At 49.7% G+C, this 17,999-nt stretch overlaps 1 protein-coding gene across 3 annotated transcripts; it reads left to right on the forward strand.

Annotated features, from left to right (window-relative positions):
• The first annotated feature begins 207 nt into the window (after positions 1-207).
• On the forward strand, positions 208-17,431 carry LOC111143488 (regulator of chromosome condensation 1). 3 transcript variants are annotated; one of them, XM_022497274.1, is made up of 11 exons: positions 235-277; positions 8,437-8,518; positions 9,106-9,195; positions 10,075-10,262; positions 10,441-10,620; positions 11,898-11,994; positions 12,108-12,230; positions 12,736-12,891; positions 13,148-13,267; positions 13,601-13,753; positions 14,719-17,431. In XM_022497274.1, the coding sequence occupies exons 2-11, from the start codon at positions 8,446-8,448 to the stop codon at positions 14,892-14,894; spliced, it is 1,356 nt and encodes a 451-aa protein (XP_022352982.1). In that variant the 5' UTR covers positions 235-277; positions 8,437-8,445; the 3' UTR covers positions 14,895-17,431. The 3 variants fall into 3 exon arrangements, with proteins under 3 accessions (XP_022352984.1, XP_022352982.1, XP_022352983.1); XM_022497276.1 differs by lacking the exon at positions 9,106-9,195 and having other exon boundaries at positions 208-277; XM_022497275.1 differs by lacking the exons at positions 235-277; positions 9,106-9,195 and adding an exon at positions 5,693-5,787.
• The last annotated feature ends 568 nt before the right edge of the window (positions 17,432-17,999 follow it).

Consider the following 17,999-nt stretch of genomic DNA (forward strand, 5'->3'; position numbering starts at 1 on the left):
CTCTGATTGTTAGTTCACTGGTCCGGATTAGGAGCCTCCCAAATATGTTACCCACAGTCCACAGTCCGCGGGCCAGGGTCGGAGAGAGCCTTGTCAAGAGCACTCTAGCCGGAGCGCGCCACTTGCACTTTCCGGGGCGGCCGCCAGGGGCCGCCGGGCTCTTTGTTTTCCTTTTTGGCCCCGGGTCGGGGCCGGAGGCCTGCAGAGCGCATGCTCTGGGGCAGTTCGCGGCCGGGCCGGCGAGCCGAGGAGTTGCTTGTGGCGGACCTGCAGCGAGGTAGGTCGCGCCGGTCACCGGCGGAGGGTCGGGGCGGCGGGTCGAGGTGGAGGGCGGCGCGCGGAGCAGCCACAGCCGGAGCCCTGGCGGGCCGGGGCCATTGCCCGCGCGCTCGTGTCGGCGGCGCCGGCCCCACGTGAAGCCGGGCGGCAGGAAGGCGCGGGTGCGGGCGCGCGGGTCCCCGGCCCCGCGGGGCGCCCTGGCGCGGGCCCGGCCCCGCCTGGCTCGAGCGAGGGCCGCACGGCCCCTGTGCCGCCGCGCCTCTCCCGCCCGGCCCGCGGCGCCCGCTCGGGCGGGAGATTCAAACGGTACGAGCGCGGCCGGCCGGGTGCGCGCGGCCGCGGTGACCCCGCTGGGCGCAGAGCCGCACGCCTCGCGGCCCGGGACCCGCCGCCCCGACAGGGGCTGCGCTTCCGGAGCGGGGAAAGTGGTTTTGACCAGTGTTCGTCTGGAGGATGCGTTCGGCCGAGCAAGGGGAGGGATCCTGCCGGACCAGAGTGTGTGCTTGAGGAGCGCGAGGGTAGGCTGGGGAAGGTCGACTTCAGGGAAAGAAGTCTCAGCGTCAACAAGCACCAGGATGAAGACTGTTGACACTTGGAGAGGTGTGCTGTGAACCCCGCATCAGCTCATCTGTCAACCGATTATTTACTGACTGGCTGCTCCGTGCTGCGCTGGCAGGGCTGGGGAGCAGTGGGGAGAAGGGCCCCGTGTGGCCTTTACAGAGCTCCTGGTCTCCTTGGGGAGACACATCTGGGGGCCTCAGTCGTAGTCCGGGGTGTCATCGAAGTATGTCCGTGGAACCATTCATTCATTCATTCGTTCGTTCATTCAGATAGTAATGGAGGTGCTCCAACCAAGTGTGACTTGTGTGCCCTAGCAGAAGTTGAGTGTATGGAGCAGTACAGGAACTCTTGAGGGGGCCACCCAGCCCTGCTCAGGAGGGTCAGGATGGCTTTCCAGGTGAGGTGACTCTTGAATGGGGTTTTGAAAGGACAGTGGAGTTATTCAGCTGACTGGGGTGGAGGGGTTAGTGTCGTCCATCCAGTCCTTTGCATAAAGGCATGAAGGTACAGGTGAGTGTTGGGGTCAGGAATACCACCGATTTAAGTCTGGCACAAGGCACATCAAGGGCTGGGTCTTGAAAGGTCTGGAGTGCAAGACCAAGAAACCCTGGGTGGGGGTGGAGGAGGCAGAGAGGGTGTCACCCAAGAAGGGCATCAGAATGGAGTCTGGAAAGATGAATTCAGAGTTCACCTTACTCTTGTTGCAAAGACATCCCAAGAGCAGGAATACTGTTCAGCTTTGCAACTTACTACTTGGGTGCCCTTGGGCCACCCATCTAATCTCCCTGGGTGTTAGTCTCCTTATCTGTAAAATAAAGGTAAGAGGCATGGGGTGAGATTTACTAATATCCTGTATTTTTCATAAAGCAGTGATTCTAACATCGGTGGAAGCTGAGGCCCCTTGCCCGCAGGCACAGTTCTGTATACAAGGGGGCTCCTCTGGTGAGGAACTCCTGGGATGAAGTATACCAGCGCTGTGCCCGGCACATAGCAGGAGCTCAGCAAGTGTTTGTTGACACATGAGACCCTCTCCTCCCTTTCCTCCCAAGGACCATTCTCACAAAGAGATTCCTAAGCCTGCGAGACTGGCAAGTGTCTGCCTTCTGAATTGGTGAGGTGGGGGTGGTGGCCAGGACAGCTGCTGCGGTCAGAGAGGGCCCTGTCTTCCTTTGCAGAAACAAGGCTGTGGAGAGGTCATAGGAGGTCACAACAGGAAGGAACACCGGGCCCCTGGTAGACTGTCTAGTCTCGTGTACCTTCATTCACCACATGAGGAAACTGGAACCCAGGGAGAAGAGGGGAGGAAAAATGGGGTGGGGGGTACTCTGGCCCTGATGGGGAGTGGTCAGGAGACCTGGGATCTCATCCCACCTGTGTGACTTGGGTCACCTTTGCTGAGCCTCAGCTTTCTTACTTATAAAACCAGGGTGATCACACTTGCCTCCGAGGGCATTGTAGGTGGCTCTTAGTGGAAGTTGACTCTATACCTGACTTCTGCTTATTTGTGACTGTGTCTCACTCTTCTCCCAGACAGTAAGCTGCTGAAGAAGGAAGCTGTGTTTTTCTGTTAGGGAATGAGAGGTGGGGGCAAAAGATGGCTACTTATTTCTAGCCCAGACACTTAGTGTGTGGTTAAGAAAACACACCCAGAGTCTATACAAAGGACTGATTTATACAGTCCAGGATATGCAGGTGGGTAATGGGTGCTGGGCTCCACCTTTTCTTCTTTCTTTCTTTCTTTCTTTCTTTTCATTCATTCATTCATTCATTTATAGCTTCTTTCTTTCTTTCTCTAAGTAATCTCTGTACCCAGTGTGGGGCTCCAGCTCACGACTCTGAGATCAAGGATTGCCTGCTTTTCTGAGTGAGCCAGCCAGGTGCCCCCAGGGCTCCACCTTTTAGGGGTGCCTTCATCCCCTGCCCTGCCTCTGGGATTGCTCACAAAAGCATTCTGCAGTACCTAGAGTCTTCTGTCTGAGAGACATATATTCTGAGACTCACAGAGAACTCAGGTCTGTCCTTCCCCAGGTCCTTCAGTGGCTCCCACACCCACCTGGCCCACCCACTCAGACCCAAACTGCCTCAGTGTCTTCTCTCTGGTCTCACCACCCTCTTCCACTCAGCTGGCTTCTGCCCTCACTTGTCGTGTGTGGCCAAGCTCATGGATTCTGGGGAGGCCTGCCTGGGCTGCCTCCACCCCTGCCTGGATCATGGCCTGCCTTTGGCCGACCTGGTTTTTGTTTTTGTTTTAAGTTAATCAGCTAGCTATACCTTGGTTCTATTCCTGACTCTCTCTTACTGGCTGTATTCTCTGAGCCTCAGGCCCATCAATTGACTTAGGAGTGATAGTACTTCTTCTGCTTGTGGTGACAAGTAGAAGCTGTTGGCATACAGAAAATAGGAGTGGCCGGTACCTGAGAGTGGCTCGTATTTCAAGGAGTAGGTTGGTATGATGGACAGACACGTAAACTATGGAGTAGTTAGGGTCCAGAAGTCTGTCCCAGTTTCTCTGGGAGAGAACGGTTAGTTTAGGATGAGGGGAGGGACCAGGAAGGTTTACCAGTGGAGGTGGATTTGGGACTGAGTAGACATTCTTCCAGTAGGATAAGGGATGGGAATAGAGATGCAAATGGTCTGGAGAGAATAGTAAGCAGTCTGAGATTGTGTAGGAAGCAAAAGGAGGATGTGATAGAGAAGGGATGAGGCCGTATGTTATATCAGTACCAGACTCTGGAGGCCTTTCGCACCAAGCTAAGAAATGTGGGCTTTGTCTTCCAGGCAGAGGGAACCACTGGGGAGTCTGAGCAAGAAAGCAGCTTGCTTCAGGTCTGAGGTTTAGAAAGATCATGACTGACTTACGGAATGACATGGGGTGGGGATCAGGAAGACCAGAGCCAAGGGGTTATCTTTTCTTGGGGAGAGGGTATGAGAGACAGTTCCCGGGTAGCCTGAGAGACTGGGGAGCCTGGGGAGGAAGCTGACAAGGGCACCAGCTTTGGAGTCTGACCAACCTGGTTGAGACCTTCACTTCTTCTCCCAGTCCTGGGTGAGATACTCTTAACTTTCCGAGCCTCAGCTTCCTCATCTGTAAAGTAGGATCAGTGTGCTTAGCTTGCAGTGAGATGCCCCACAATGTTCACAAAAACACAGGTGGCTAAGGAGATGTTCACTGGATTCCAGCCCACAGGAACACATATTTTTGTTAGTGCCCCGTGATACCAGTCACCTCATGTTTATTTTCCGTCTCCACTCCAGACCTTGCCTACAGGTCAACCTAGCATCAGCACCAGTATGCTGACATAATTCTCTTCCCTGTGTTTTCACTTCTTGCTGTGAGTACTTTTCCGCACTACAGCACCGTCTCCCTCCCCGTCACAGCTGTCCTCTACAGGTCATTCTGAAGAACTGACGGGAGATTTACCTTTGGCAGGACAGGGCCTTGGACACAGTGAACTGGCTGCCAACTTGGCCAGAGGTACAGGCTGTCTACCTGAAACTAAGGGATACCTGGTCTGTCCCACACCCCTTAACCCACCCAGCTCTGCATACTTAACATCGCCTCTTGCTGGCTCCCAAAGACTTCGGACTTAATGAAAACATCTGGTAAAATGGGGCTCTTGGGTCTCTCCTCCCCGGTTGTCCCCCAGTGTTCTCCCACCTCACTAAATAGAAGTTTACCATTCTCCAAGTCAATTTTTTTTTTAAAGTAATCTCTATACCGAGTGTGGGGCTCGAACTCACAACCTTGAGATTTAAGAGTCACATGCTCCACCAGCTGAGCCAGCCAGGTGCCCCATTCCATTCTCCTAGTCATTTAAGCCAAGGCCTGGGAGTCTTTGTGTTTGGCCAGGCTTATAGGGGGATCCTGGGGAGACCTGCCTGGGATCCACTGGATTTCTTTCAGGATGAAGAAAGTCATTCTGGATCCCTCCCTCTCCCTCACTCCACACATCTACCACAAATCGAATCTGTCTCCTAAGTTGATCTGTTTTGTTTCCTTTTCCTCTCTTAGCTCACACAGACCCAGTCAAGTCACCATCATCTCTCATTTGGATGCGGGCAATGGCCTCCTCTTCCAGTCCATCCCAGTTTCTTTAGAGTAGCCAGAACAGCCACTTAACAGTGTAAATCTGATGAAGACTTTCTTAAAAGTTTTCTGTTTTCCCTAGAAGGCCGTGCATGATGCAGCCCCTGCTCACTTCTTGCCATCTGACCAGTTCTCCAGCTGCAGCACGCTGGCCTCTCCCAGTTCCCAAACTTACCACACCGTGTCCCAGGCCAGTTTTGTCCTGGTCTTGCAGTGCCAGGTTTCTCTCAGATTTCAGGTCCTAGCTTAAACGTGGCATCTCCCTCACCACTCCCTTCCCCTACCCCAAGTTATTTTCTTTCTTTCTTTTTTTTTTTTTTTTTTTGGTGTGATAAAATATACATGAAGTTTACCATTTTCACCATTTTTTTCCACTTTAACCTTGTTTAAGCATATAGGTCAGCGTGGTTAAGCACACTCACGTTGTTGTGCACCCCCAAGTTATCTCTTACATCTCCCTGCTCATTTCACTCAGCACTATCAGTAATGTTTCTTTCCTGCTACAATGTAAGCTCCATGAGAACAGGGAGAGGGTTAGTCTCCTTTATCCTTGCCACATGTGGCCCAATGCCAAGCAGTGGTAAGAGGCACTCAAATATTTGTGGAACAAATGAATAAATGCTGCCATGTCTTGCATACTTACTGTGTGCTTGGCACTGCAGAGTCCATTACAACATTTCATTCAGTTTTGACAGCAGCTCTGAGAGGTGGTCATAGCATTCCCCCCGACAGAAGAGGATACAGCTCAGAGGTCAAGGCTGCTGGCCAACCAGGGTCACAAAAGCCGGGGTGAACAAGCCACAGCTCTAGCAGATGAATCCAGTTTCCTCTAATCCCAGAAAATGTGCATCTTTAGCATGGTAAGGGGTGGGGGGGGGTCTCAGAGAGGTGGGTCCCAAAGAGAGGAGTCCCACCCCAAAAGAATAAAAGTTGGGTGACATTCAGAACTGCCACCTCATCAGAGTCAGAACAGGCCTGTCACAACCTGTAGAGGAAGCTCAGCCTACACAGGCTTGGAGGGTTCTGAACCTTTGGCTGCTTCCTTATCTTCAGTCCTTTGTTTCCTGCCAGGACAGTAAGCAGAAGTGTGCTGAGAAATTCAGAGGCCATTGGCCTTGTGTTCATTACCATGCAGTGGGGAGCGGGAGAGGCTGATGCTCTAGGACCTGCCGGAAGGAGGAGATGGGGAGGAGGTTAGGCCCACAGCTGAGCCCAGGAAGGGCTCTTGAAGTTCTCCCTCTGGTTTTTAGTCTTGGGTAGAGTCTCATCCCTTAACCGAAAAGGGGAGGAGAGGTGGGTTAGATTAGATTAGAGCTTTGCTCAGGCATTGCCTGGGGCAGGGTCTAGATGTTATATTTGAAGATTTTATTTATTTGTCAGAGAGAGAGAATGTGTGCACAAGCAGGCAGAGAGGCAGGCAGAGGCAGAGAGAGAAGCAGGCTCCCCGCTGAGCAAGAAGCCGGATGTGGGACCTAGCACCCCGGCGTCCCTAGATGTTATAATACCGATATGAGGGGGTGCCTGGGTGGCTCAGTGGGTTAAAGCCTCTGCCTTCGGCTCAGGTCATGGTCCCAGGGTCCTGGGATCGAGCCCCGCATCGGGCTCTCTGCTCCGTGGAGAGCCTGCTTTCTCCTCTCTCTCTACCTGCCTCTCTGCCTGCTTGTGATCTCTGTCTGTCAAATAAATAAAAATCTTTTAAAAAAAAAAATACCAATATGAGTGTATAGTTTACAGTATTAGCTCATTTAATCCTCAATAACAAAGATGTAGGTACGATTATTATCCCTGTTTTACTGAGGAAGAAACTGAATCATGAAGAGATTAAGTAATTCTGCCCAACGTCAAGCACCTAGAAAGATTCTGGCCCTGGGGCTCTCCGTGGGCACAGGCTATTCCACTTCCACATCAGGGTAGCTTTGAAGGGCGCTGACCCCTGCCAGCCACTCCAGAACCTTTGCAGTCCAGATTGGAGAGCCCCAGGCTTAGACAGTTTCACAACCTTAAAGACCAGGGCTCAATAAGGATTTATTTCTGGGGCTGGGTGTGTGGAGGAAGAAGGCTTTGGACACAGTTTGGGCTGGATTGGAACTGAGAGAGCTGGGGAGAGTGTCTCTGGGAGCAGCCTTGAGGAAGACAGGGAGACTGTTGTGAGGCAGCAGCAGCCAAATGAGGGAGCGATTTGGGGCCGAAACCCTCAGCTGTCCTGGATGGTGCTAGGTCCAAGAAACTTTCTTGCCACTCAGTGCTTTCCTTTCCCCTTTTTGTAACCACTGGTGAGTGTATACAGTGACAGTGTTTATTTCTTTTCTTTCTTTTTTTTTTTTTCTCCAAGATTTTATTTATTTGCTAGAGAGCTCGTGAGAGCACAGGCAGGGGGTGCGGCAGGCAGAGGGAAAAGCAGGCTCTCTGCAGAGCATGGAGCCCCCTGCAGGACTCGGGGGATCCCAGGACCCTGGGATCATGACCTGAGCTGAAGGCAGCTGCTTAACAACTGAGCCACCCAGGCGCCCTAAGTGTATATTTCTTAGTTGGACTGTTTAGGAAAGCCAGTGTCTTCTCAGTAGTGGTACTTTTGGATCAGAGGGCACAGATGGTCTGGTTTGGTTTTGTATAATGAGAATAGCTTTTATTGTTTGTTTGTTTGGTTGGTTGGTAGGTTGGTTTTTCTTTTGGTCTGAAAACAATAGTGCTTTACCAGAGTTACTGTTGGTTATCTCAGGGTTGAGGGGGAGCTGTGAGAGATACTAACTTGATTTTGGTTCTCCAAGGTTTTAATTTTTTATAATAACATAAAAAATAGGGGTACCTGGCTGGCTCAGTCAGAAGAGCATGCAGCTCTTGATCTCAAGGTCATGAGTTTGAATCTCACAGGTGGAGAAATTACAGAAATATATAAGTAAACCTAAAATAAATAAATAATTTAAAAAGACATGTAAAGTTCTTTGTCAGATATCTTAGATAATACAGGAAGGTACAAAGAAAAAAAAAATAAGTGTCCATAATCCCATTTTCCAGAGGTTACCATTGTTAATAGTGAATATATTTCCTACCACAGAGTCTTGTGTACCTATTTTTGCACGTATATGCCTTTTTTTAATGGGATGATGGACTGTTTTTTCAAGCTGCTTATAATATTTGGCAACAAACATCTTCCTATTCAATAAACAAATCTCTGAAAGCATCGGTTTTAATGGCCTCATATTGTTCTATCCTGAATATACTGCATATTTCCTAGGCACCCCCTACCATGGAGCATATAAGATGCTCCTTTTCTTTCTTTCTTTCTTTTTTTTTTTGTTACTGTTAGGAAGAATACAGTAGAGAATATATATGAAACCTAAACTTTGGGTGTATCCACTATTCTGTTCTTGTTCTTCTCAGATAAATTCTGAGAAGTGGAATTGTCAGAATTCCTCTTACCCTTTTTAGGGGTTTTGGTAAAGGTTACTTAGTTAGAGCAGGAAAATGACTGCCATTTCTGAGATGGAATATTTGCCTTGGTTTTTCAGGAAAGGAAGATGCCACCCAAACGTATAGCCAAGAGAAGGTCACCCCCAGAAGATGCTCTCCCCAAAAGCAAGAAGGTGAAGGGTAAGTTGGTGTTGGCCTCTGTCTCTGAATGGGGGACCTCTTGGAGCCCCCAGAATCTAGGACTGGGCTCCTTCCCCCTGACATCTGAAGGTAAGGGGCCTAGAAGCCCAGGAACTCCACCCAGATGGAGGGTCTCTTGTAGCTTATTGAATCCTACCCTCGGCAATTGTAAAGGAGCAGAGACTTGTCTACAAGCACTCAGGCAGTACTGGCGGGGGGCCGAGGGGGGGGTTAAGACCCTAGGTAGGACTTTGCTCCAGGCAGTAATATACTATGGCTAAGACCATTGACTTCCAGAAGTGGATTCAAGTCCAGGCTCTGCCACTTTCTAGCCGTGTAGTTTTGGGCAGGTAACTTAACCTCTCTGAGCTTGAAGTAACCCATTCATAAAATAGAGGAAAGAACAGCACCAATCTCGCTGGGCTGTTAAGAGGAAAATGAGATAACATCCTGGTAGCATTTGAGGGAGGTACCTGTGCTTTGCTCTTTCCTGGGACCCTGGAGGGAGACGGGGAGGAGAAAAGTCCAACCCCAATCTGGGAGGGAATAGTGTGGACCCACACTCAGACAGTGTCTGTCTTTTGCAGACCGTCGTAACCAGGCAGTGAGGGCCGTTGCCTCCCATCGCGTTCCAGGTGCCCGGAGGCCGAGCCCTCCTGACCAGAAAACCCGACCAGGTGGCTCCCTGCCCAGGGCACCCTCTGCGCAGCCGTACTGGCCCTGGCAGCCGTGGCCGCACCCCCGGGGGGAGGGGCTGGACGCCATTGGTTGTCCAGGGCTGCGGGCGTCCGCCATTGGCCCTCAGATGGCTCTGTGCCTTCCACTGGTTGGCTTGTATCTTTCACAAATGCTTGTCTTCTGTCTTACTCCTGCCCCTTCCTCTTCACCTGCGTGTCTGCTCCCAGATAGGAGCGGAAGGGTTCTGTGGGAGTATGTCTAGGACTTAAGTCGCAGCTTGAGTGTGGTGGCTACGGACAGTGCTCTGACCCGTGTAGATTCCTTTGGTTGCAGTGCAGACTTTACTGTTTATTAGCTCCATGACTCTGGGAGGGTTACTTAACCTCTGAGTCTCTGTTTCCTTTCCTATAAAACAGGAGCCTAAATGTGGAAGGTCTGTAGTATAACTTAGGGGACTACAAAGCAACTTAACATTCGTAGAATAAGCAGCCAGTAAAGGGTAGACCTTATCTGAGTCCTCATTGTTGGCACCACGACTCCTGAGAACTTAGAGCTATTCAGGAAAACTGTATCCTCACTGTTCTCTTACCCTCCCCACCAAGATTCATTTCACAATATTGAGTGTCTTCATGTTTCCATGTCCTCCCTCATATTAATACATGCTCAGTTTTTAATTTTCACAAAAACCTTGTGACATAGTTATCTTTGCTATTCACATTTTACAGATGAGGAGACTTAGACTTCCTAGAAAGTTCCTATGACTGGTCTGTGGCAGAGCAAGGGCTTGAACCCAGGCGTCTGTGGTCCCAGAGCCCATGCAGCAACCCCTCCTCTCCTGTCATCCTGCACACTCAAGGGCTGTCTTCTTCACCCCTCAGTCTCCCATAGGTCCCACAACACAGAACCAGGCATAGTGCTGACACTGGGCCAGGGTGACGTGGGCCAGCTGGGGCTGGGCGAGAATGTGATGGAGAGGAAGAAGCCAGCTCTAGTGCCCATTCCGGAGGACATCGTGCAAGCTGAGGCTGGGGGCATGCATACTGTGTGTCTAAGCAAAAGTGGCCAGGTAGGTTGGGGTTGGTGGCCCAAGACTGGCCTGGGCCTGGGGTTGGAGGGCTTGAGGAAGGAGCTTTGAACTACACACATTACTCTGTGGAGATGGAGCTGGTCAGCTGCACAGGGAGTGGTATAAACAAGAATGGACTGAAGCCAGACTTGCGCTAATGGGGGTATCTTGGGCACAGGTCTACTCCTTTGGCTGCAACGATGAGGGTGCCCTGGGAAGGGACACATCAGTGGAGGGCTCAGAGATGGTCCCCGGGAAAGTGGAACTGCAAGAGAAAGTGGTACAGGTGTCAGCAGGAGACAGTCACACAGCAGCCCTCACTGAGGATGGTCGTGTTTTCCTCTGGGGCTCCTTCCGGGTAAGACTGGGTCTGGAAGACCGCATGGGGGCGGACTGGCAGAATTCACTGGTGAGAGCCCAATGATAATCCATCTCCACCTCCCTGTTGTACTTAACGGCGGGGAAGTCAAGGCCCGGAGGCAGAGCTTGGACCCAGACCCAGGTCTTTTCATCCAGGCTTGTCCACACCCCTGGCTCTTTCCTTGAATCTATATTATGAAGTGTGTTATCTTGGGAAAAGGGTGGGTCAAGGAGGCCTTTGGGCTGAGGCAGATCCAGGAAGCCTGCTGTCCTTACCCATCTCCCTGCCTTCAACCTCCCCTCTACCCTGTCCTCTTCTACATCTGTCAGGGGTTTTGGGGTACATGGGAAGGATTGTCGCATCTCAGAATTTCTGAGGCAAGGGAGTTTAAACAGTAGAGTCAGCATTAAAATTGTTTTGGTACTTTGATATTTATTTGGTATTTATTTTAACTGACTGAGCCACCCAGGCGAAATGTCAAAAATAAAGGAATCTGATGAGGTGTGTCCTCATCGGGGCTGTTTTTAAGCCCTTTTTTTTTTTTTTTTAAAGATTTTATTTATTTACTTGACAGAGAGAGACAGTGAGAGAGGGAACACAAGCAGGGGGAGTGGGAGAGGGAGAAGCAGGCTTCCCACGGAGCAGGGAGCTCAATGAGGGGCTCAATCTCAGGACCCTGGGATCATGACCTGAGCCGAAGGCAGACACTTAACAGCTGAGCCACCCAGGCACCCCTGTTTTTAAAACTTCTTTTTTTTTTTTTTTTGACAGAGAGAAATCATAAGTAGGCAGAGAGGCAGGCAGAGAGAAAGAGGAGGAAGCAGGCTCCCTGCCAAGCAGAGAGCCCGATGCGGGACTCAATCCCAGGACCCTGAGATCATGACCTGAGCCGAAGGCAGAGGCTTTAACCCACTGAGCCACCCAGGCACCCCTGTTTTTAAAACTTCTTATGGAGAATTTCAAACACCTGAAAGTAGTCAGAAAAATATCGAATACCTATCTACTTGCCTCCACTGTCATCAGCTTGTGGCCAAGCTTATTTCTCTCTACTCCCATCCACTACCCTATTCCTTTGTTATTTTAATGCAAATCACAAGCCACATAGCATTTCACTCATGAAGTATTTCCCTGTTTGTCCTGGCTCCTGCCCAGCGCCTCATCCTCATCTGGCCCCAGCCCCCTTTACCAGACAGCTCTGGGGTTGCTGCGAGCCTGGACCCGGCTGGTCTGGGGCAGACAGGACCGGCCGGTAAGTGCTCTGTCTGGCCTTCCAGGACAATAACGGTGTGATTGGACTCTTGGAGCCCATGAAGAAGAGCATGGTGCCCGTGCACGTGCAGCTGACTGAGCCTGTAGTGAAGGTGGCCTCAGGTGAGCCTGGGGGTACTCACATTAGGCAGGAGCTGGAGAACTCGTTCCAGGACAGGCCTGGTCTTAGGCCTTACAGACAAGCCCTGTATCCTCTGCCTTCCTCTCCTCCGCAGGAAATGACCACTTGGTGATGCTGACAGCTGATGGTGACCTCTACACTTTGGGCTGCGGGGAGCAGGGCCAGCTGGGCCGTGTGCCTGAATTATTTGCCAACCGTGGTGGCCGGCAGGGCCTTGGTAGGTGGCTTAGGTCCTTCTGGCAGGGCAGCGAGGCAAGCCACCCCCTGGAGAATGTCAGAAGCAGGAGGGATTCTCTCTGTGTGTTTAGGCTTGCATTAGATAGGCCTGCAGTGGTAGGTGAGATCTCTGACTCTAGAGCCAGACCACCCTGGATTTGAATCTTGGTTCTTTTACCTACTGGCTGTAGTTTTCTTATCTCTAAATGTACTGGATGTTTCTCATCTCTAAACATACTTCATCGGGTTGTGGTGAAGTGAAATTAACGTAGAAGAACGTTTGGCACATGGTAAGTTCCATGTAAATGCTACCTTTTATAACTTGGGGAGTCTGAGTGAGGCACTTGCACTCTCTTGACCTCAGTTTCCTCTTCTTTAAATGGGGAGAAGGAAGAAGAATCCCTGCTTTTCTTCCCTCCAAGGGCTGTAGTAATGGGGAAAAACGCACAGGACAGAGAGAAGGTATGTGTGTCTACCACTGACCCCGGTCTCCTCTCTGCCTACAGAACGACTCCTGGTCCCCAAGTGTGTGATGCTGAAATCCAGAGGAAGCCGGGGTCATGTGAGATTCCAGGATGCCTTCTGTGGTGCCTACTTCACCTTTGCCATCTCCTGCGAGGGCCATGTGTATGGTTTTGGCCTCTCCAACTATCATCAGCTTGGTGAGTTCCAAGCTCAACATCTGGCACAGCCCAGAGTGACTTGGGTTCCAATCCTGACTTCACTACTCATTTGCTGGGCACCCTTGTTGGGGTCAGCTTATGCCTCAGACCCATAGTTTTGTTCTCTGTGAAGTGAGAAGATCTATACCTTGGTATTGGTGTGGGGGAGGCGGCCTCAGTATGTGAGGGGATGAAGAAGGACAGCTCCTTGGACAGCTTCACCTTTGACAGTTCTATCCTGGCCTTTTCCTCCCAGGAACCCCGGGCACAGAATCTTGCTTTGTACCCCAAAACTTGACATCCTTCAAGAACTCTACCAAGTCCTGGGTGGGCTTCTCTGGTGGCCAGCATCATACAGTCTGCATGGATTCGGAAGGTGGGACCGCTGGGTTGGGGGTGGAGTATTCCTTGGGCATAGCGCAGCCAGACTCCTGAGACCGGGGTCCTTGGACCCTGGGCCTGCTCCGTGGGTTGGGTCAGATGTGGGTCCATGAGGGCCATCCCCATCCCCCAGAGTCCTGGCACTCATCCAAGTATGAGCTCAGTGGGGTCCTTCGGGGCTTCTCCCAGGCCTCCCTGGGACAGATGCTGCACACCTGCTTCTCACCACTCTGGGAGTGGGGACCAGCTCCCGTAGATATGGGAACGCCCCAGGCCTACCTGGAGCATGCCCTCTGCTCCTCCTCATCTCTCCTCCCTCCTCCCACAGGAAAAGCCTACAGCCTGGGCCGGGCCGAGTATGGGCGGCTGGGCCTTGGGGAGGGTGCTGAGGAGAAGAGCATACCCACCCTCATCTCCAGGCTCCCTGCCGTCTCCTCGGTGGCTTGTGGGGCTTCCGTGGGGTATGCTGTGACCAAGGATGGTGAGTTGGGGCTGCCCACCCTCAGTGTGGTTGTGTCTTAGGGGACATGATTCTTACCGGGCTGCTCATCAGGCTCTGATGTCCGTGATTAAACAGAGCTGAGATGCAGAGAGCACTGTTTGTGAGGACCTTGTTTTCTCCTGTCAGAAGCTCTGGCTTTGATGAACATAAAATGAGTAAACAAACTATTTTCATAAGTGTGATATGTTTCATAGCATAGGAGAATAGTAAGGAGAGATATACAACTGAGGCCCACACAGGCAGTAGGACTTGAATCCAGGTCTCCAGAGTCTTAACTCAGGCTTCTCTTTACACTTTCCACCAAGGTGACCCCTTTATTTACAACCTAGTATGTGCCAGCTTCCCAGGGAGTTGTACTTAGACTTTTATTAGGAGAGAGAAGGCTTAGTCACTAGGGTTCTAGCAGGCACAGCCTAGGAGGGTATGAACCAGGTGGTCACCAAACCCTGAGTGGGTGAGTGGGATAGCCACAGATACTTTGAGAAGTCTGGAGCTGATGGAAGCACTTGATCTGGAATTACCTGGGAAGAGTTCCTGAGGAAGTGGTGCTTGTACTAACTTTAAAGGTTCAGTCCTTTATGATAAGCAGTGGAGGGCATCCCAGGCACAGGAACATCCAGATCAGTCTCTAAGGTCATTGGAATGGCAGGTGGTGTAGGGGTTTGGGGAGTGGCTAGTCACGTAGAGCCTTGCATGCCATGCCTAGGAGCAGGGAGAAGTCTTTAGCAATGTGTAAGGACTGTTGTCTCTGCTTGACAAAGCTGTTTTTTTAATCTATCATCTCTTTGGCTTCTCCCAGCTTCCCTGAACTCCCAGAGGCTGGGGCATTGCTAGGCTGCTACGGGCCAAAGCCAGAATTCACCCTCATGTTCCAGGCTTCTCACAGTATAAAAGATGGGGCTAGGGATCCTGAAGACAGCTGCCCCCATTTCTCTCCCCTGTAGGTCGTGTTTTCGCCTGGGGCATGGGCACCAACTACCAGCTGGGCACAGGGCAGGAGGAGGATGCCTGGAGCCCGGTGGAGATGACAGGCAAACAGCTGGAGAACCGTGTGGTCTTATCAGTGTCCAGTGGGGGCCAGCACACAGTCTTACTAGTCAAGGACAAAGAACAGAGCTGATGAAGCCTCTGCGGGCCTTGCTCCCGGCCCCACCACTCTCCCTCCTGAAACTGGGAAGCTATGATGACTACAGATTCCAACAGCCCCCCCCCCCCGCCCCGAGTACTCTGTCATCTCCTGCCTTTTTCCTATCAGCAGAACAGAATCCTTTTCCTCTTTTCCGTCCTCCTTTCCTGAATCATCCTGCAACCTACAGGATGAAGGGGAGTGGGGGGAAATGGAAGAGGGGAGGAGGTTTTGGCAGCCGGAACATTGCTCACCCCAGAGCTATGTGATTAGACCTTTCCCCCTCATCCCTACCTCCCATGGTCCTGGCTGACCCTGGTTTTGCCTGCCAAAACCAAAAATTCCTCCCGTGGGGGTTTGGTGCCCACGTTGGGAATCATCAAGCCCTACTCTAGCCATGTGCCAGTCTCTGTCCTTCACAATCCACAGGCAGACAAATGGTATGGTGGTCAGACCCAGCTGTCACGGACCTATGCCTGGGGGAAACTGGAGATGGGGCAGGGCTGCCCAGCTGTGCACAACCCCAAGCCAAATATTTGGCCCTCAACAGATGTCCATGGAGAGGAAAAAGCAATGATCCTCCACTTGATCAAGAAAAAAGCCAATCAGCCTTCGTCCCGGAAGCACAAAGCGTTCTGCCCTTCAGACATTGCCTGAGTATCCTGCCCATCGTACCTGCCTTGCCTGTGGCCAACGCCTGAAGTCTTGAAAGGAAGCTACATCTGCAGGGCAGGACGTGGAGGGCTGTGGGGAAGGAGAGTCTTATAAACAAACTTATAGCAATATTGAGAGTGAAGGGAGGGAGGGGAGAGGGGTTAGAGGGCAGAAGCTGGTGCACAGAAAGGGAAGCAGCAGCTTGTACAGAGGCTGAGAAAATAGAACAGTTTCAATTTTTTTTAAATGTAAAGTATTTTGGAGGGGAGAGTGAAATCTTTTAACACTTTGAATAAATCTAGAGTTTTATAAAACAGGCCACTTGTTTTCTACATACTCCCTGCTTTTTTAAGGGAGCTCCTGCTGTGTTGGGAAGAGCAGAATAAACCCATACCTATGCACCTGGGCAAGGCTAGGACTTAAGTGATGTCGCCATTTCCTGGTATGTGCCAGTCAGCTGCTGATGTGGCTGTTTCATACCAATCAAAAAAGAGAAAAAGAGTTGGTTGATTTTTTTGCTTAGGTATTTATGTTTCAGGAATCACTGGAGTTTTTTTAAAAAAAAATTATGCTGCATAATGTGAGACATGGAATGGATCTTTTAATATCCTAATCCCAAACCAAGGTTTGAGTATAGTACATATCTATAAATACTTATACTAATCTTGCTGTTATATCATTTCTCAACAGCTGATGTAATTGATTAAACATGGTTAACTGCGCAGTAACTCTTAAGACTACTTAGTACTCATATAAATGTAGATCTTTCCAGGCATTTGAGCAACCAAATCATACAGCTGACCTGTCTACAACGGTGATCCCTAGCCACATGTGGCTATTTACATTTAAATTAATTAAAACTGTAAACATTTAAAATTAATTTCTTTGTTTGGACTAGCCACATTTCAAGTCCTCAGTAGTCCTGTATGGCTGGTGCCTATGGGATTAGGCTATGCAAACATAGAACATTTCTGTAATTGCAGAAAGTTACAGTGGACAATGCCGATCTAGAATGTCTATTAATGTATAACAGGAAGTTTTTTATTATCACCAGAAGGATTCTTCTTGGAAAAGACTTGAAAAAAATGAATATGATGTAAAAGAACTTCAAATGTATTCTGTGATTTTTTCCCCCCTGAAGTTTTAGTTTTAATACAGGCAATATACTGATTGGAAATTGACTTCTTAGAAGGGACATCACACTTTTGATTCTAATATTTCCTTCGAAAAGAAGCACTTGTGTGTCTGCTACTCCTCACCACCCCCCCCAAAGTCCATTTGGTTTAGACTTAAACCCTTTTGACAGGATAGCATGTTGAAAATACTCTGTTCTTAATAACAGCTCTTCTGTATTGGAACTTAAAAGGAGCCAGGCATTGTGCTGAACACTTTACATGCAATAATAGCTCTTTTAATCCTTACATCTGCCCTGCACAGTCATACTTGTCCCTTGGGAAACAGTCCCTGAGAGTTGTGACTTGCTTAAGGTCAGGAAGCTACCTACCAAATGCACAACCCAGGCTGGAATTTAAATCAGCCTCTACCTGAGCCTTGAACTTCAATTCCTTTTCCTTGTATGGCATGTAAGCATTCTAAAGCTCTCTGAAGGTGCTTTACATATATGAGAACAGTCACATAGTACTCTATAATATACTCCTTGCCATTCTGACAATTGTATATTTTTGTTGTTGTTCCCTATAGTTAATAATTGCCTTGTTTTTCACATGTGTAGTTTTTTGTTAGTGCCAATGTCTTAAATGTAAATTTCCTTTTGTTCAAGTACATCAAATACCCTCTTTTATGTTTTCCCCCATCCTCTTCCAACCTGGATTGATTACCCCAAAACAAATGTAATCATAGTACACAATGTGGCGCTGCTATAAATATTTACAAAGTTGTAATGTAAATGTTCAATATTGCTTTGACAGACATTTTGTTTTATTTATTTATTTTTTGCCCAGTGTGGGTCTTGAACTCACACCCCCTCACTCCCAAGATCAAGAGTGGCATGCTCTACTGACTGAGCCAGCCAGGTGCTCCTTTTTTATGAGAAATTATAATCAGAAGATGGAGAAGTGTATATGTATGAATGAAGGACAGTCGCTAAAATACCTGAAACTACAAATGAGAAAGTACATTATTTAGAAATGTGAAGATTCTAGGGAGATGTGGAAACGGCCTCAAGAGAGTGGGAATTGGGGGTAGGGATCAATAGGGTAAGGGACTGCTGTTTATCTTTTCATAAAATAGGCAAATATTTTCTCAGTGCCTAGCACATCTCAGACACTGTTGTAGGAATTTGATTAGAAACAAAACACAAGAATCCCTGTCTCATGAAGCTTACACTCTGAATTAAAAAGAAAGATTTAAACGTCTTCCACATGTGTAAGCAAAGAGCACAGCAGAGGGGCGGGCAAATAGTACTAAACGAACAGCTCTCCGCTC

Source organism: Enhydra lutris, unplaced genomic scaffold (genome assembly GCF_002288905.1).
Source record: "Enhydra lutris kenyoni isolate GAN:26980312 unplaced genomic scaffold, ASM228890v2 scaffoldscaffold9, whole genome shotgun sequence".
Classification (NCBI taxonomy): domain Eukaryota; kingdom Metazoa; phylum Chordata; class Mammalia; order Carnivora; family Mustelidae; genus Enhydra; species Enhydra lutris.

Excerpts from the sequence above, each read along its gene's own strand:
- LOC111143488 (XM_022497274.1), top strand. The coding sequence starts at position 8,446 with ATGCCACCCAAACGTATAGCCAAGAGAAGGTCACCCCCAGAAGATGCT. Across the intron at positions 10,621-11,897 it reads TCCTCTGGGGCTCCTTCCGG|GACAATAACGGTGTGATTGG; the intron begins GTAAGACTGGGT and ends CTGGCCTTCCAG. Across the intron at positions 13,754-14,718 it reads GTATGCTGTGACCAAGGATG|GTCGTGTTTTCGCCTGGGGC; the intron begins GTGAGTTGGGGC and ends TCTCCCCTGTAG.